Genomic DNA, 17199 nt, shown 5'->3' with positions numbered 1-17199 from the left:
ATAATGTCATTAATAAAAATAAATTTAAATTAAAATATACTATCAATTCAGTAATGCTACTTACAACTACTTTTACACATTGGTTTAGTAGACCAGCCTTGTTTGGTACAGATAATGTTTTCTTGATTATTTGGAAGACTGTATCCATAATCACATTCGACTGTTATTTCATCACCTTGCCTATAATAATCTTTTGTTGGCCGAAAATATCCATGTGCTATTTTAGGAAGGTGGTACTCTCCTGTAGATGAGAAAAGTAAAAAAACAATTAGAATATCAAATAGCATGTTAAAAGAAAGACTTGTATCTGTATTCATAAAAAAAAGATTACAAATTTTAATGGAAAGTGGAAGTCATTAAACATTCATGCAATATAAGTTCAGAGAAGAGTAATTATTATTCTATTAACAAGCATTCATTAAATTCTTCTTATGTTTTATCATTGCGATAAGCATTTGATTCAAGTGTCAATGACAACAAGAACCTATATAAATGTACATAAAATTAATAAGAGAATAAATAAAGTGCATTGAGTATTTAAATACAAGGAGGAATGAGAAGGAAGGCACAAAATTTTGGATAAGAGGAAATATTTCATGTAGACGGTAGGACACAAATTGCTTTGTAAAGAGAGAGAATATGTGAGGTAGAGGTCATGCAAATTTTTTTAGTGCATGGGCATGGCCATCGCAAATGCATGAGATAGGAGAGGAAATGAATGAGGAGCAAAGGGGCCATCATTTCTGGGTGCAAGATCTAGCAGTGCTTACCCGAAGGAATCCCAAGTTGTGGCTGTGGGTAAGGAGTAAGGAGCACATGCCTTGTAAGTTTGGCACAGTAAAGAGCAAGAACATTTTGGGTACAGCATAGTTGGGTGTCATAACTGTGATTCAGGGGAAGAGAAGAGTGCCTGAATTTGGGTCCCAAGAAAGAATTACGAAAAGAAAAGTAATGAGGAACTAAGGATATCATTATACACAATTCTGCATATAAACCTGATTGCAATAATAAACTGCTAAAAGTAAGATAAGACCAAATAAGCAAAGGAAAAAGAACCCAACCATAGATAGCTACTGTGGTGTAAAGGAAGTGCTGGATTCATATTTAGAGGAAGATTGTAAGGTTAAAAAAAGTTATTCCTACTCCAAAGGGTAACATCGAACAGTCACAAATGAAAAAGGGATTCTATAGAGATATAAAATTTCAGCTAAAAACTGCTTTTGTTGCTTTGCTTAAATTTTGGTATGATTTCTCATTGTTGACATTTTCTTGGATTAAATGATAGATTATTTCTATGTTTTAGTGTTTGAAGTACTCATTCTTTAAAGTTAGACTATTTAAGTTTCATCAGTTTTTGCTTTATCTTTTCAAGACCCTTTATTGCATGCAATTTTTGTTGCATCATGATCTGAAAAATATGCATTGGACATTTCTTCTTTTCTGCATTTAACTATAAGTCTTTTAAGAACTAGGGCATTGTCAATTTTGGTATAGATGCCATGTCCTGTAGAGAAAAAGACGTATTCTTTGCTATCTCCATCCACTTTTTTCTAGAGGTCTATTATATCTAGCTTTTTCTAAGTTTTTTTTTTACCTATTTAACTTTTCCTCTAGTTTATTTTGTGGTTAGATTCATCTATTTCTGAGAGAGGGCATGTGAGGTACCCTGCTATTATAATTTTACTGGCTATGTTTCCTTACAATTTGTTCAGTTTCTCCTCTAAGTATTTAGATGCTATACTAATTGTTGCATATATGTTTAATAATAAAAATTTGTTTAATATTAACATTAATGCCTATAGTGCCTTTTAAGAGAATGCAATTCCCTCCTTGTCCCATTTAATGACTTCCATTTTTTCTTTCACATTATCTGAGATTAGACTCATTACTTCTTATTTTTCTTTACTTCTGCTGAAGCATGATATATATTTTATTCTAGCCTTTCACATTTACCCTCTGTATATTTCTCTGCTTATAATGTATTTCTTTTAAACACCATATTGCAGGATTCTAGTTTTTACTCAATCTGATTTCCTTTTCCATTTTATAGGAGAATTAATCCCATTAACATTTTCAGTTCCAATTTCTAATTATGCATTTTCACCATAGTATCTGTCCCCATTTATACTTTTCTCTTTCCTTTCATGCCTCCTCACCATGTTTTGCTCTCTTTATCCATTAACTGTTTTTTTAAAATGTTAACTTCTTTTACCTTAGTCTTACATTTTATCAGTCCTTTCTTCCCCTTTCTTTCCCTTTCCCCTACTACTTCCTTGTAGGGTAGGATAAATTTTAAAACCCACTTGGGAATGTACGTTATTTCCTCTCTTGGACAAATCTATTGAAAGTAGTATTTACTCTCACATATGTTCAGTTTCTCTGTTTTCCTTCTACTATAATAGATCTTTATACCTCTACACTTGATATTATTTATCCACTAATACCTAGCCTTCTCCTAGAATACCTAGTTCTTTTAATGGATTTATTGTTTTAACCCTGTCTTGTACCTACAACCATTTGTTAAAATATACTCCTTTTATCTGTCATGATAGAGTTAGCATTCTCAAAGTTTGATTGAGTGATTGCTTGATTGATTGATAAGCAGTATTGTCTTATAGTCACAAAGTACACTTCCCTTTTCTTTCCCATTTGAAATACACTTCTCAGGAGCCATAAATCACATCATATTAAAATTGTTAAGTATAATTGTACTTATACTGTCCTTTCTTTTCAAATACTCTCCATAGGCACATAAACCTTATGAGCCAAAGCATCATATACATCATGAACTATTTCCTCCAAGCATACTCCCTTTAATTGTAGTCAATGCTATAAACAAATCAAAAACCACTTCATAATCTTATGATATCCAGTCCCTCTAAGTATACTCTCGCCCTCTCTCTTTAGCTCTCCAACCAGGGTACTATAACATTTGTTTACTAAAGTATGTATTAAGGCAAGATCACTTCCTAATCTATTTATGCCCAACCCTTCTAAGTACATACTCCCTCTGTCCCAATTGTACAACAAATCTCTAGTAAAGTAAGGTCATTTTATGATTTTAGTTATGTATAGAAGCTCTAAGTTCTCTCCTTCCCTCTGTCTCTATAGGAAATACCACCCTTATAGTCAACATCACAATAGTGTCTCATTGGTATGCATGTACTTTAAGTACAACCGTTATTTATATTCAACCCTTTAACTCTCTTAAGAGAAATGCAATTATCAAGAGTTACAAGTTTTTTCTTCCCTTGTAGGGATGTTTACAGTATAATGTTCCTGAGTAGATTTTTTTCTCATTTTCCATTTAGCTTTTTATGCATCTCTTGAGTCTAGAATTTGAAAATGCTTAGGCTACACTGTCAATACCTTGGCAAGCTCCCCAGCCCCAGCACAAAAAACTTGAAAGTATACTTCCTATATCTTAGAAGAAGAGCTCAACTCTCAAAATGAGTGTATGTGTTTGTGTGTATGTCTCTGTGTGTGTCTGTATGTGTGTGTTTGTGCATGTGTGTATGTGTGTGTGTGTGTGTGTGTGTGTGTATGAGAGAGAGAGAGAGCACATTAACCATAGAATGCAACTCTTCAGATAGAGATGATAAAAATGCCATCTCAGAATTACCCAAATGGAAAGTCTCAAAGGAGTTTTATTAAACGGACTCAAATAGGAAAACTCATGGAAGAGCTTAATGTGATTTTAAAAACTAAAGAAGGAAGAAAAATGAAAAAAAAATAAGTCATACAGAAGAATTTTGAAACCTTGACCAAAGAAATTAACTCGTTTAGAAATAAAAATTTCCAACTCGAAAAAGTTTCCATATCTTCCATCCATATGTCAATTGCCAATTCCTTGACCTTTTTCACTTCTTTTCCTCTTCCTCTTCATTTTTAAGTTCCATCCCTTTTCTTTCCCTTTATCCACTTTTATCTCTATTTATCTTTAATTCTTTCCAAATCCCAAATTAGAAATTCTAAAAATTAAAGGAGAAATTAATAAAATTGAAAGGAAGAAAACTATTAAACTAATAAATAAAGCCAAGAACTGGTTTTATGAAAAAACCCAATAAAATTGATAAACTTCTGGTCAATTTGATTAAAATAAAGAAAGAAAACCAAATTGCTAGGATCATCAATGCAAAAGGTCAACTCACCACCAAGGAGGAGGAAATTAAAGCAATAAACCGGGAATTACTTTGCTCAGCTCTATGCCAATAAATTTGACAATCTAAGTGAAATCAATAAATATTTGCAAAAATTTAAGTTGCCTAGATTAAATGAAGAGGAAATTAAAAACATAAATAGCCCTATCTCAGAAAAAAAATTGAATAATCCATTATTGAAGTCCCTGAGAAAAAATTTCTGAGACCAGATGGATTCACAAGTGAATTCTATCAGACATTTAGGGAACAATTAGTTCCAATTCTACATAAACTCTTGGAAAAATAGGTGAAGAGAGAAATCTGTCTAACTCCTTCTATGACACCAATATGTTGCTGCTACCTAAACCAGGAAGAGTTAAAACAGAGAAAGAAGATTATAGACCTATCTCCCCAATGAATATAGATGCAAAAATCTTAAATAAAAATCTTAGCAAAACGATTACAAAAAGTTATCACTAGGATAATACATTATGATCAAGTAGGATTTATCCCAGGAATGCAGGGTTGGTTCAATATTAGGAAAACTGTTAGTTTAATTATTATATCAATAATATACCTATCATAAATCATATGATCATATCAATACATGTTGGAAAAGCTTTTAACAAAATACAGCACCCATTCCTAATGAAAACACTAGAGAGCATAGGAATAAATGGTTTGTTCCTTAGAATAACAAGCAGTATCTATCTATCTGAAACCTTCAACAAGCATTATGTGTAAAGGGGATAGGTTTGATGCATTCCCAATAATATCAGGGGTGAAACAAGGATGCCCATTATCACCACTACTATTCAATATTGTATTAGAAATGTTAGCCTCAGTAATAGGAGAAGAAAAAGAAATTTAAGGAATTAGAATAGGGAAGGAGGAGACAAAACTCTCACTCTTTGCAGATGACATGATGGTATACCTAGAGAGTCCCAAAAAGTCATCTAAAAAACTACTAGAAATAATTAGTAACTTTAGCAAATTAGGAGGATACAAAATAAACCTTCATAAATTCTCAACATTTCAATATATATGTACATATATATATATGTATATGAAAGAATTAGAAAGAGAAATCCCATTCAAAGTAACCTCAGACAAAATAAAATACCAAGGCAGACTCAAAAACCTTTTTGAAAACAATTACAAAGCAATTTTCATAAAGATAAAATCAGATTTAAACACCTGGGCAAACATCAATTGCTCATGGATAGGTTGAGCTAATTTAATAAAAATTACAATTCTACCAAAACTAAACTACTTGTTTAGTGGCCTACCAATAAAAATTACAAAAAATTACTTTAATGAGTTAGAAAAAGTTGTAATAAAATTTATATGGAGAAATAAAAAAGTCAAGAATTTCCTGGGATTCAATGGAAAAAAGTGCAAAGGGGGGGTGGCTTAACCTTACCAGATCTAAAATTATATTATAAAGCATCAGGCATCAAAACCAAATGGTATTGGCTAAGAAATAGAGTCATGGATCAGTGGAATAGACTAGGTGCAATATAGTTAATCTGCTGATTGATAAACCCAAAGAGTTCAGGTATTGGGATAAAAGCTCTCTCTTCAATAAAACTGTTAGGAAAATGTATGTTAGTGTGGAAGAAACTTAGATTAGACCAACACCTCACACCCTATGTTAAGGTAAGATCCAAATGGTTACAGGATTTAGACATAAAAAACAATATTATAAACAAACTAGAAGATCAAGGAGTAGTCTACCTGTCAGATCTATGGAAAGGGAAGCAGTTTATGACCAAGGAAGAGATGGAGAACATAATTAAAAACAAACTAGATGATTTTGATTGAATTAAATTAAAAAAAAGTTTTTGCTCAGACAAAACCACTTGTAATCAAGTTCAAAAGAAATGTAGTAAATTCCAAAATAATTTTTGCAACTAGTGTTTCTGACAAAGGACTCATTTCTAAAGTATATAGAGAGCAGAATTAAATTTTTTTTAAAAAAAAAGCTATTCCCCAATTGACAAATGGTCAAAGGATATGCAAAGACAATTTACAGCTGTGGAAATCAAAGCGATCCATAGTCATGGGAAAAATTGCTCCAAATCCTTACTTATTAGAGGAATGCAAATTAAAGCATCTCTGAGATACCATCTCACACCTCTTAGACTGGCCAATATGACCAGAAAAGCCAATGATTAATGTGGAAGCAATGTGGGAAATATGGGACATTAATACATTGTTGGTGGAGCTATGAAGTCAACCAACCTTTCCAGAGAGCAATTTGGAATTATGACCAAAGGGAAATAAACATGTGCATACCCTTTCATCCAGCAATACCACTACTGGGTCTATACCCTGAAGAGATTGTGAAAAAGGGTAAAAACACAACTTGTACAAAAATATTTATAGCAGCCCTGTTTGTGGTGGCAAAGAATTGGAAATTAAGTGAATGCCCTTCAATTGGGAAATTGCTCAAGAAACTGTAATATATGGAACACTATTGTTCTATAGAAGCCTGAAGGTATGGGAATGCAGGGAAGGTTGGAAGGATCTGCATGAACTGTTGCTGAGTGAGATGACCAGAACCAGAAAAATATTGTATACTCTAACAGCAACATGAGGGTGATGAGCAAACTTGATGGACTTGCTCATTCCATCAGTGCCACAACCAGGGACAATATTGGGCTATCTGCAATGGAGAATACCATCTGTATCCAGAGAAAGAATTATGGACTTTGAACATAGAACAAAGACTATTACCTTCAAATTAGAAAAAAAAATTATCTTATTATGTAATTTTACTATCTCATACTTTATTTTTCTTCCTCAAGGATATGATTTCTCAGTCATAACATTCAACTGAGATCAATACCATGGAAACAATGTAAAGACTAACAGAGTGCCTTCTGTGGGAAATGGGGGGGGGAGCAAGAATGGGGGAAAAATTATAAAACTCAAAATAAATAAATTTTTTCTTAAAAAATTCTTTCTAAGGGGTGGCTGTGTGGAGTCAGGAGTACCTCAGTTCAAATTCGGCCTCAGACACTTGCCATTTTCTAGTTGTGTGACCTTGGGCAAGTCATTTAACCCTGATTACCTCACATGCAGGGTCATTTCCCATCATCCTGATTCATATTTGTACCCTGGTCCCAGATGACTTCAGAGGAGAAAGCGAGCCTGGTGACTTAGCAGAATCCCTCCCTCACTCAAATCCAATTCATGTGCTTGCCATGGCATCACCTCAATTATGTCATGATCTTCTTTAAAAATGAAGGACAAACATCAAGCCATCAAGAACAGGGGGATAAAGTAGAAATAGGTAAAAGGAAGCTAAAATTATCACTTGATGTGATCCAAGGAGAATAACACCAAAAGTTTCAAAACACCAAAGTTAAGGAGATAATATTTCAAGCAATAAAAAAAGATCAAAATTGGAATATTTGGGGTCCAAAAATGGAAAATTAAAAAATCAAAAGAAGTTTAAGAAAACATTAAATATTAATTTTAAGGGACTCATTAAGGCCAATTCTTTTTTGTATAGTAAAATGTTATCAGTATTCTTAAGACTTTCTTTTTTAAAATTTTTATTCATTTAAGGCAATGGGATTAAGAGTGACTTGCCCAAGGTCACACAGCTAGGCAATTATTAAGTCTCTGAGATCAAATTTGAATTCAGGTCACCCTGACTCCAGGGCCTGTGCTCTATCCACTGCACCACCTAATTGCCCCTTATTCTTAAGACTTTCTTCATTACTAGGATATTTTGATAGAAAAGTTGGGATAGAGTTGTGTGTGATGTGATTCTAAAACAAAATTAGATAGGAATGGGTAAAAAGGAGATATCTCCTTAAAAATGTGATGTGAAGGGCGGCTAGATGGTGCAGTGGATAAAGCAGCAGCCCTGGAGTCAGGAGTACCTTGGTTCAAATCCGGTCTCAGACACTGAATAATTACCTAGCTGTGTGGCCTTGGGCAAGCCACTTAACCCCATTTGCCTTGTTAAAAAAAAACCCTAAAAAAATAATTTATTCAATGTCATCCAAATTAAATTAAATAAACCTATCTTACTGAGTTAGAAAAAATAACCAAGTTCATTTCAAAGAACAAAAGGTCAACAACTTCAGAGAAACCAGGGAAAAAATATTTACAGGAAGTACATTCAACAGGAGAAGAACACAAACTATATTAGAAGATAAAAAGTGTTAACGTATAAGATGTATAATTTTGATGATTTAAAATAGAAATTGTATTATATAAATAAAATCTAAGTAGCCTAGAATAACAGGAATATAGAAAATTATGAGGGAAAATTTTCATTGACAATCACTCAGCTAGGATGTGATTGGATAAGAATATTGTTGTGTTGTGGGAAATGATGAATATGGAAAGACTACAACTTAAGTGGGAAGATGCCATCTCCTTTCAGAGACATTGAAGACGTGAAAATGAGCATTGTATGCTCTTACATGCATCTATATCTATCTGTCTCTCTATCTATCATCTAATTATCTATCTATCTATCTGTCTGTGTGTCTGTCTGTCTGTCATTCTGTCTGTCTGTCTGTCTGTCTGTCTTTTTGTCATCTGTCTATTGATCTATCCACACTCAATTGTAGCCTTCTTTAGAATGGGAGGAATAAAGTTAAAAAGTATATAGTAGAGAACAATAGAAGAACTAAAAAGAAGTAAAGAAAAAACTGGGTAATTTTGAAAAGAATATGCAGTATTTATTATATGGATTTTCTTGAAATGGAAATGTGTTTTTTTTATTAAATACTCTCATATGCTACTGTGCACATGGCAATATATCTTCCTCCCTATTTTCTTGTTTTTATTTGTTTAAATTTTTTAATTTACAAAAAAAGAAACAGCCAATAATTTCACTAAAAAGAATGACTATAATAAGACACCATCTCCAAACATTGGGATACAGAAAAAAACAATGATCAGAGGGAAATGCATATATCTCTAAATGTTCATATTAGTAAAATAAAGAAAGAATAGATGAATGAATTTGGTTGCAATTAAAAAGAGTAGAAAAAAGAAAAAAGCCTAAAAATCCCCACTTAAATATTAACTTGGAAACATTTAAAATTAAAAGTAAGATAAATAAAATTGAGTACAAAAAGCCATTGAATTAATAAATATAACTAGGAGTTGGTTTGTGAAAAAAATTAAAATTAATTTGATTTAAAAAAAGAAAAATAATATCTATAGAAATGAGAAAAATAAAAAATTAAAGCAGTTACAAGGAATTATTTTACCTGATTATATTCTAAAAATTTAACATTTTAAGTGAAATGGAAGATTTATAAAATGAAAAATTGCATAGATTTACAGAAGAGGAAATAGACTTTCTAAATACACCTATTTTTTTAGGTGTCTGCAAGGCAAATGGGGTTAAGTGGCTTGCCCAAGGCCACACAGCTAGGTAATTATTAAGTGTCTGAGACCGGATTTGAACCCAGGTACTCCTAACTCCAAGGCCGGTGCTTTATCCACTACGACACCTAGCCGCCCCCAAAATACACCTACTTTAGAAAAGGAAATTGCATAGACCTTAAATTAACTTCTTTACAAAAAGACATGAGGACCAGATAGATTTACAAGTAAATACTATCTAACATTAAAACAATAAAAGAATTCCGATATTAAAGAAATTATAGGGAAAAATAGGTAAAGAAGAGATCCTACTAAACTTCTTTGGGAAACAAACGTGAAATTGATTTCGAAATAAGGAAAAGTAAAAACAAAGAAAGATATTTAAAGACAAATTTAATTAATGAACACAGACGAAAAACTTATAAATAAAATACTAGCTAAAAGAGTATAACAATTTATTATAAAGATTGTGTATTTTGTCTAAGAAGGATTCATACCAATAATTCTGGAATGACTGTGCTTAATGAAAAATTTTGGTATAACTGATTATGAAAATAAAAAAGGTAAAAAAGCATATAATGTCAACAAATTTAGGATCAACTTCTGATAAAATAAAACATTCCTTTAACTCATGTTGAAAAATACACTTGATAATTTAGGTACAATTGAATTTTTTTCTTAAATATTTAAAAAGCATTTATTTAAAAGTATCTGCAAGCATTACTTGTAATGGGGATAAGATAGGAGTTATCCAGTAAGATCACATGTGAACAAGGATGTTCAATATCACCAGTATAATTTCAATATTGAACTGAGAATCCTAGCAATAGAAAAAAAGAGAAGAAAAAGAATTAGGAAAGAATCAGAGTAGGGAATTATTCACTTTTCACAGATTATATGATGATATATTTAGAAAATTCCAAATATGCAGCTAAAACTCTGTTGAAAAAGTAATTTTACATAATGAATAGTAACTTAAAAATTTTCATTTAAATTTAATTAATGTTTAAATGAATTAAACAGTAAAGTAGTAGGATATAAAGTAAACAAGCATAAATCATCAGCTCTCCTATTCTACTTGAAGAGTTTTTAAAATCTCTTTAGAGAGCATGAAATATTTGAAATAATAAACTAATGAAATATATATGTACAAAATTTTTTTAAAAAATTACAGAGATAAATCCACATTTAAATTGAAAGAAATTTAATTGTTTATGGGTAGGTAGGATCAATAGTATGAAAAAAAGAAAATTTTATCTATAATAATTTATATATTAAATGTCATCCAAATAAAATTACCAATATCTATTCTTCTGAACCAGGAAAAATAATAATCAGATTCATTTAGAAGATCATAAAGTCAAGAATATCAAAAGAACAATTTGGAACTATGCCCAAATGGTATAAAGCAGTGTGTATCCTGAAATCCAGAAATACTTTTGTATAAGTATCTTCAAGAAATTTTTAAAAAGAGTAGGAAGAATTGATTTGTACAACAATATTTATAATAGTCCTTTTTTGATAAGAGGTGAGGAAATAGAGGGAAAGATAGACTTTGGAAGTAAAATTTATTAGAAAAAATAACTTTTATATAATGGAAAAGAAAATAGTTTAAACAAAAAAAAGTAATGAAAAAATATGAATGTTGGTAATTCACAAAAAATAAACCAGAACTAAAAGAAGAGAAATGAAAAGACACTTCTCTCTAGTTCTTTGAAGAAGTTTAAGATGCTTGTATATGAAAGATTATAATAGTCACATTTTTTTGATGTATTCATTGTTATCCTAATTTTTCTTCTTTATCTATTTCTTTTGTAGTTTCCTGTTACAAAGGAGGTGGGGAGCAAACAAGATGATATTAAAATCTTCAGATGCAGGACTCAGGTGAAGCATGGAGATTGGAGGAGAGGGGGAAAATATGAGGGACTTAATGATGATGAACTTCATGTATTCCTGCATAGAAAAATGACACTGATAATACTCATATGAACCTTCTCAGCTAATAGAGCAGGTAAAGGGAGCTTTTATAGTTGAAGCACAGGAGAAAGCTGAATTTGAAGATAAAATATGGTGTAAAAATGGAGTTAATAGAAAAAAAGGGAAATGTAATAGGAGAAAGAAAAAGGAGAGGGGGGAATAGGCCAAGATATTTCATATAATAAGATTTTTCTTTATTACAATGAGCTATTGCAATGATATGGAAAGGGAGAGGCAAGGCGGAATGAGGGAACCTTTGCTCTCATCAGAGGTGGCTAGGAGAGGAAACAGCATATATACTCAATGAGGGTATAGACATCTGGAGTAAGAAGGAGGGGTGAGCAGGGGGAAGGGGTGGGGATGTGAATAAAGGAGGAGAGGATGGACCATGGGGGGAGAGTGGTCAGATATAACAGTTTTTTTTTTACTTCTTGCAAGGGGCTGGGATTGGAAGGCCTGTCCAGGACCATAGGGCCAGGTGCATTCTGGGCCTAAGGGTTGGTATGGGGCTCAGGGCCTCTTGGCCCCAGGACCAGGGATCTGTCTGCTGCACCACTCAGCGACCCTACAGCAGAGTCAGAGTGAAAGGAGAGAGAAAATATAGTACATGGTAGTGGAGAAATATGAAAGGAGGGAGTTGTGATCAGCAATGGCAATGTTGGAAAAATATGGAAGTAACTTTTGCGATGGACTTACCATAAAGAATGTGATCCACTCCGACAGAGTTGTTGGTGTTGGAACAGACTGAAGCACATTTATTATTATTATTATTTGGGGGAGGGTGCAGGGCAAATGGGGCTGGGTGGCCTGCCTGGGGCCACATAGCAGGGTGATCTTTGGGTGTCTGAGGCCGGATTTGGACCCAGGTGCTCCTGGCTCAAGGGCCAATGCTCTGTTTGCCACCCAGCCACCCCTACTATTATTACTATTTTATTTTACCTTATTTTGGGTCTTTTTTTATTCTTTTTGGTTTTTGCAGGGCAGTGGGGATAGGGTGGTTTGCATGTCACACGGCTGGGTGATTGTTGGGTCTATGGGGCTGGATGTGGGCTTGGGTGCTCATGGCTCCAGGGCTGGTGCTTCATCCATTGCGCCACCTGGCCATACCTACAATTATTACTATTATTTTATTTTAATTTTTCTCTCTCTCCCCTTTACTTTATTGCTCAAGCAAGTCTATATTCATGGGGGGAGGGGGTATTTTGTTTACTCTTAAACAAGAATATTTTATTAATGTAAAAAAATTTGTACAAAATGAGAATAAAAAATTAAATTAAAAAATCAAAATTACATTGTATCTATTCATGTATGCATAAGTAGAAATGCATGTGTGTATGTATTTTTTATTGTGAAAACATGTATATGCAAATAAATGTGCTTAAGAATGATAAAAAATAAAATAAAATAAAAAAAGCCATGGTCAGCCATTGAATCTTGAAAAAAAAAAGATATTAGGTAATTCAAGATCAAATATTTGAATCAAAATTCCTCAAAAGTTTAGGGCAAACCAAGATGGCAATGCAAAACTAGGAAGTTCTCAGAACTTTTCCCAACACAACTTAAAATAAAGTCTGTATAACAAACCTATAGATACCAGCAAAATATAGTAAAACAAGATCTCAGCGTAAGATATAATGGAGGATCTTCAGAAAAGGTCTGTCTCTTTGGAGGTAAAGTGGAAGTATATCCCAGCATAGATGGGAAAGCGAGAAAACTAGTGGGAAGCTCTAAGTCACAGCATAGTCCAGAATCTGACTTAGCAAGTCAACATTGCACTAGACAAGCATAGGATTCTAACCCAAGATAAAGTCTGGGGAACTCTTGGGCAACAGAGAGAACTGCATTGGGAACAAACCACTGCAAAGGCAAAATCTGGGCTGCATAGGTAACACCTTAGCAGCAATAAGTCAAGGATCCGTTCCTAGCTCCAGCACAAAAAGCCTGGGACTATACTCCCTGTATTTCAGGAGCAGATTTCAACTATCAAAAGGAACCTAAAGAATTCTAACCATAGAAATCTACTACTCAGAGAGGGATCATAAAAATGTCATCTTAAAAGAATGACAAATTGTCTATATGTGAAACTTCAAAGAAGTTTATGATTTGGCCTCAAATCCAAAAACTTACGAAAGAAGAGAGGAAGAAGAAAAGTAGTAAAAGAGAAATAAAATTCATGCAGGAGAATTATGAAAAATTGACCAAAGAAATCAACTCCTTTTAAAGTAAAAAATGACAGATTGGAAAAAGAATATAATTCATCCAAAAGTAAAATTAACTAACTGGAAAAAGGCAAACATAAAGTCAATTTTAAAAATAAAATTAAGCAATTAGAAAAGGAAATGCAACTTCAACTAAAGAAAATAAAAGTCTAAAAATCCAACTTGGACACATGGAAAGTAATGATTTTATGAGACATCAATATTCTACTCTACAAAATCAAAAGTCTGAAAGGAAAGAAAGTGTAAAATGCCTTTTAGGAAAAGCAAATGACTTGAAATGGATCCAGAAGAGATAATTTATGAATTATTGGTCTACCTGAAACATTGTTCAAAAAACAAAGCTGTAAAATATCTTTCAGTAAATCATCACATAAAACTGCCTTGATATCCGCAAATAGGCCTTGAAAAAAATCCACCAATCACCTCCACAAAGAGAAACTAGAAAAATAACTTGAAAAACTATTGTAGCCAAATTTCAGAATTCTCAGCTAAAGGAGAAAATACTGCACAGAACCAAAAAAGAAGCAATTTAACTACCAAGAAATCACAATCAGAGTTACATAGGACTTATCTGCTCCAAAAATTAAAGGATTGGAGGGATAGGCATATGATATTCTGAGGGCAAAAGACCTTGGATTACAAACAAGAAAAACCATTATGCAAAATTCAGCTTATTCTTTCAGGGAAGAAATGAATTTTCAATGAAATAGAGGAATTTCCCAATTTTCTGATAAAAAGATGAGATTTAGAACAATAAATACAGTCTTCAAATTCAGTACTAAGAAGGTATGTAAAAAGATAAATAGAAAGGTGAAAAAATGTTAGTCAATAACATTATACAGTATACATCCCTTCAAGGGAAGCTAATATTTGATTTTTTCTTAGGATAGTCAAAAGAAAACTACTTAGAGAGAGGATGTGGATATAAGATAACCATGAAAGTGTTGACCCTTTAGCTAATGAGGAGTGAATATATTTGGGAAGATTGTACTTAGAGGATATGGGTATAATGTGTCCTTAAGCAATGTTGAGTACCAAGGTTGTATTTCTTTTGGGACTGATGGAGGGAGAGTACTTAGGCAGTGCATAATTAAATCATGAAGTGATTTTGCTTTACTTGATACTTTAGCCACAATTAGAGGGAATATGCTGCAAATAAAGATATAAATGACTCCAAGTAATTTTGCTTCATATGATACTTCAGTTTATGAGGATTGTAGTCTGTTGAGGGCATTTGAAAAGAGGGTGGGGTATAAATTGATTAAAATTTGATGTTACTTTTGACCCTTGAGAAATGTATTTCTAATGAGACAGAAGAAGGGAGTATACTTGGACAGGGAATATGAAGCAGTGTTACTTTTTAATCAACCTATCAATCAATCAACTATTTTGCAAGTTACTTCTATTAGGACAGATAAAAGTAGTACATTTTGACAAGAATGAAGGATTATACTAAGAGGAGGCTAGGTGTTTTAGTTACAAGTCAGGGTTAAAACAATAAAGACATGAAAGAAGGATTATACGAGGTGTAGACTAGGCATTAGAGGATACCACGTGAAGTGTTGCAAAGATCTTTTACAGCTGAGGAAAAGAAGGGAGGTCATGAACACATAATACCTTCTATCCTCAACAGATTTGGATCTAAGAGGGGAATAATACATATTCCCACTTGAATTTAAAAATCTATGCTCCCCCGGCCTCGCTCGGGCCCCAGGCCGTGGGCACCATGGCTTAACCGGCTCCTGCAGCTCCGCCGAGACCGGTCACCCATCTGCTCTTTGACATGGACGGCCTCCTCCTGGATACTGATTGACTCTATATGGTGATATTTCAGGAAATCTGTGACTGCTTTGGAAAGAAATATACATGGGATGTGAAAGCCACGGTTAGGTAAAAAAGCATTGGATGCAGCAAAGGTTATTGTAGAAGTCTTAGATCTTCCAATAACCAAAGAGGAACTAATAGAAAAGAGCAGAAGGAAGCAAGAAGAAATATTTCCTTCAGCTGCACTTATGCCAGTTGTTGAGAAGCTCATCAACCATCTACATAGACACAACATACCTTTTGCAATCGCTACTAGCTCTTCTGGATCTTCTTTTGAATTGAAAACAATGAGACACAAAGAATTCTTGAGTTTGTTTCATCATATTGTTCTGGGTGATGATCCTGAGGTGGAGAATGGCAAACCACATCCTGATTTGTTTCTAACTTGTGCAAAGAGAATTTTCCCTTCTCCTCCAGCAGAAAAGTGCCTTGTATTTGAAGATGCTCCGAATGGAGTTGAAGGAGCGATTGCAGCTTGGATGCAGGTGGTTATGGTTCCAGATGAACAATTAGACCCAGAACTTACAAAAAAGGCAACCATGGTGCTGAAAACACTAGGGGACTTTAAGCCAGAATTGTATGGTTTACCACCATATGATTAACAGATATTCTAATGTTGTTAGTCACTTTTGTTTCATTCCCTTTCCTATTTGTTATCTTGGAATTTTTTATTCATTTTAATGAAAAGTTGTAAAGAAAATCAACATATAATAAAAAAAATTTCATTCAACAGTAATTTAGACATTCTTCCCATTCTTTTGTATACTGTTATTTCCAGTTTATTCAAAAAATACATTCTTCCCTAACTTTCTCTTTGTGAAGAAATAAACAGTAAAAATGACCAAGATGAAATCAAAAGGCAAATCATAATTAACATCTGAATAATTAGTAGTTGATTATGCTAACGTGAAAAATATACAACCATCTATGATACCAAAGAGTGATTATGTCTATATTCAGAACATAGTCAATCAAATTAATGAAGATGATTAATTTCAATAAATACCAAATTGCTATTTTGAATAAACAAACTTTTAAAGATACTATTTGTGTCTTGATAGTTTTATTATCAATAACTTCTAGCATAGCATTGTCATAATACTGCCCACTTTACTATTTTCTACCTCAATGTTTTCTATCTTGATAGAATGAAAATGTTTTGATAATGTTGAGTCAAAAACACCTGACTTCTCCTGCATAGTTCTATAACCGTGGGTAAGTCATTTAAGCTAAGTCTTAGGCAGCTCACTTGGACTTATTTACTAAGTCAGAAACTTAATGGGAGAGTATGTACCATGCTCATGAAATCATAGTTCATTGCCAGAAAGGTGCTGCTAAATATTCAACAACTGACTCTCTGACACTGTATGACACACTTTTAAGTTTAATCTGCATTATTAACATTTTATCCTTTACTTTCTTGAGTCTAACCAGTAAACAAAACAATAATATTCATTTTTTAGCATTTGCCAATTTCTGAAGAAAATGCTCTCACTAAAAATATTGGCTCACAGGTTGTTGGAACTGACTCCAGCCCATGGATCATACTTACAATATTTGCATAATTATTTTCATTGTGTAAAACCATGGTCATCTTTCTGACCAACTTAATGATCTTTATATGCTTCATTTTTATAGATATATTTTTCTTAGGTTACTCTGACACAGATCTTATGATG

General features: G+C 33.0%; 1 protein-coding gene and 1 pseudogene across 1 annotated transcript in view; one reads left to right on the top strand and one right to left on the bottom strand.

Annotated features, from left to right (window-relative positions):
* Positions 1-17199, bottom strand: part of LOC141511916 (complement factor H-related protein 2-like) — an 88880-nt gene that overhangs the window by 33041 nt on the left and 38640 nt on the right. The window contains exon 5 of the mRNA XM_074220892.1: positions 61-241. Within this exon, the coding sequence (XP_074076993.1) occupies positions 61-241 (181 nt within the window). The remainder of the gene's footprint in view (positions 1-60; positions 242-17199) is intronic.
* LOC141512918 (pseudouridine-5'-phosphatase pseudogene) lies at positions 15423-16153 on the top strand (annotated as a pseudogene).

Source organism: Macrotis lagotis, chromosome 2 (assembly GCF_037893015.1).
Source record: "Macrotis lagotis isolate mMagLag1 chromosome 2, bilby.v1.9.chrom.fasta, whole genome shotgun sequence".
NCBI lineage: Eukaryota > Metazoa > Chordata > Mammalia > Peramelemorphia > Peramelidae > Macrotis > Macrotis lagotis.
This window is presented reverse-complemented; position numbering and strand designations above follow the sequence as displayed.